Source organism: Seriola dumerili, unplaced genomic scaffold, assembly GCF_002260705.1.
Source record: "Seriola dumerili isolate Sdu_G_001 unplaced genomic scaffold, Sdu_1.0 BDQW01024208.1, whole genome shotgun sequence".
NCBI lineage: Eukaryota > Metazoa > Chordata > Actinopteri > Carangiformes > Carangidae > Seriola > Seriola dumerili.
The window spans coordinates 4,283-5,780 of record NW_019198463.1 but is presented as its reverse complement, the minus strand read 5'-3'; the positions used below and the strand labels follow the sequence as shown (position 1 = coordinate 5,780).

General features: G+C 42.0%; 1 protein-coding gene across 1 annotated transcript in view; it reads left to right on the top strand.

Annotated features, from left to right (window-relative positions):
* Positions 1-551: 551 nt before the first annotated feature.
* LOC111240219 (interferon-induced very large GTPase 1-like) overlaps positions 552-1,498 on the top strand; it is a gene marked incomplete at its 3' end in the record, with an annotated part of 4,447 nt that continues 3,500 nt past the window's right edge. The window contains exons 1-2 of the mRNA XM_022770187.1: positions 552-594; positions 688-1,497. Coding sequence (XP_022625908.1) covers positions 552-594; positions 688-1,497 — 853 coding nt within the window. The remainder of the gene's footprint in view (positions 595-687; position 1,498) is intronic.

The window sequence follows — 1,498 nt, the reverse complement described above, 5'->3', positions numbered from 1 at the left end:
TATAAAGAATTTGTGGCCATAAAAGGAAAGGGAATAGTTTTTTTATTTTTACAGTACTTGAACCCCCTTTGACCAGCCCCGCCCCCCTTTCTTTCATCCTGCTATGAGGCTTTGCCCAGGGCAGGCAATGCATTTCAGGCAGTCCACTCCACTCACTTGACCTTTGTAGAGTGCATGTACATTGTGCAAGGACTGGCATTGCTCAGTGGTCAAACAGCTACAATGTTAATAAACGTCCTAAATCTCAGCTTGAGTAAGAATCACCATGGCCATGATTAAGCAGTTATTGTTTACAAAACCAAAGCTGACATTCCTTGGACTTGAATAGTGTGATGTTTTCTAAATCTAGCTCTGCTCTTGGAACCTTTACGCTGGCCGCAGCTGGTTTACATGTGCCAGTGTTGGTAGGAAGTGTGATTATATTGCTGCTTTTCTGCGATTGCTGTGAAATAGTATAGTGTTTTATCCTGATTACTTGAATGACATGTGTAAGGGTTTGTTAGGGGATGCATGCATGCATTTGTGCATGAGCATCTCCATGCGCAAGCAAAATGGACCCACTGGTGAAAAAACTGCTTCATAGTGCTGCGAGAAGTCAGAAGCTCCACAGGGCACCTTTAATTAGGGATTCATGCTTTAGTATATTGAAAATATTGATATTACTTACCATTTTCTTGATATCCACAGAGACACACCAAGAGAGGTTACTAGAAGACCTGGGGTTGGAGCAACACTACACAGAGAAGTTATCACTGAGCAACATACTTCAGATTGATGAGAGGACCATTACTGATGAAACTGCCAAGTGTCAATCAGATCTTCCATGGTATTTTCTGAAGAAACTAATGATGGTTAATGTGACAGCCAGGAATGCAAAATGTACATCAGAATGTGAATCTGACTGTGATGCTGTATCAGGGAATACGAAGTTAGATCTGAGGAATCTGGTTGATAGTCCAAACTCAGGTGACATGCTGAACCCCCTTGACATCATCACTGCTCTCTTTCTGTGTTCTGATGCTTTTGTACAGCAGGAGATGGCACTCAAAATGTCTATGTGTCAGTTTTCTGTGCCGCTGCTGCTCCCTAATTGTGACACACAACAGTGCACACTCATGCTTTGGGCCTTGAGAGACATTGTTAAAAAGTACAGACCTCAGTCACTTTCACAATCCAAGGGTTTTATTGAAGACAGAATTGTTCTCTCTGAACTTCCAATGATATCCTTTGTGAGACTGGGGGAATGCTCCTTGTCCAAGTCAGAGATTCTCAATAAGCTTCTGAGCAATTCTCAGCAGTACCATGACACCTTTGTTCACCATGATATGGAGTGTGGCGACAGTCCAAGAAGAATATCTGATGGACTGACTGAAATTACTTGGTACCTTCCTTGTGGAAACAAAAACATTGATATTTTCAGTGAGCCAGTAGCTGTAGCTAACCTTCGTGGGGACATTACTTCATTTGAAACACAGTTTTCTTTTTTGTGTCAGACATC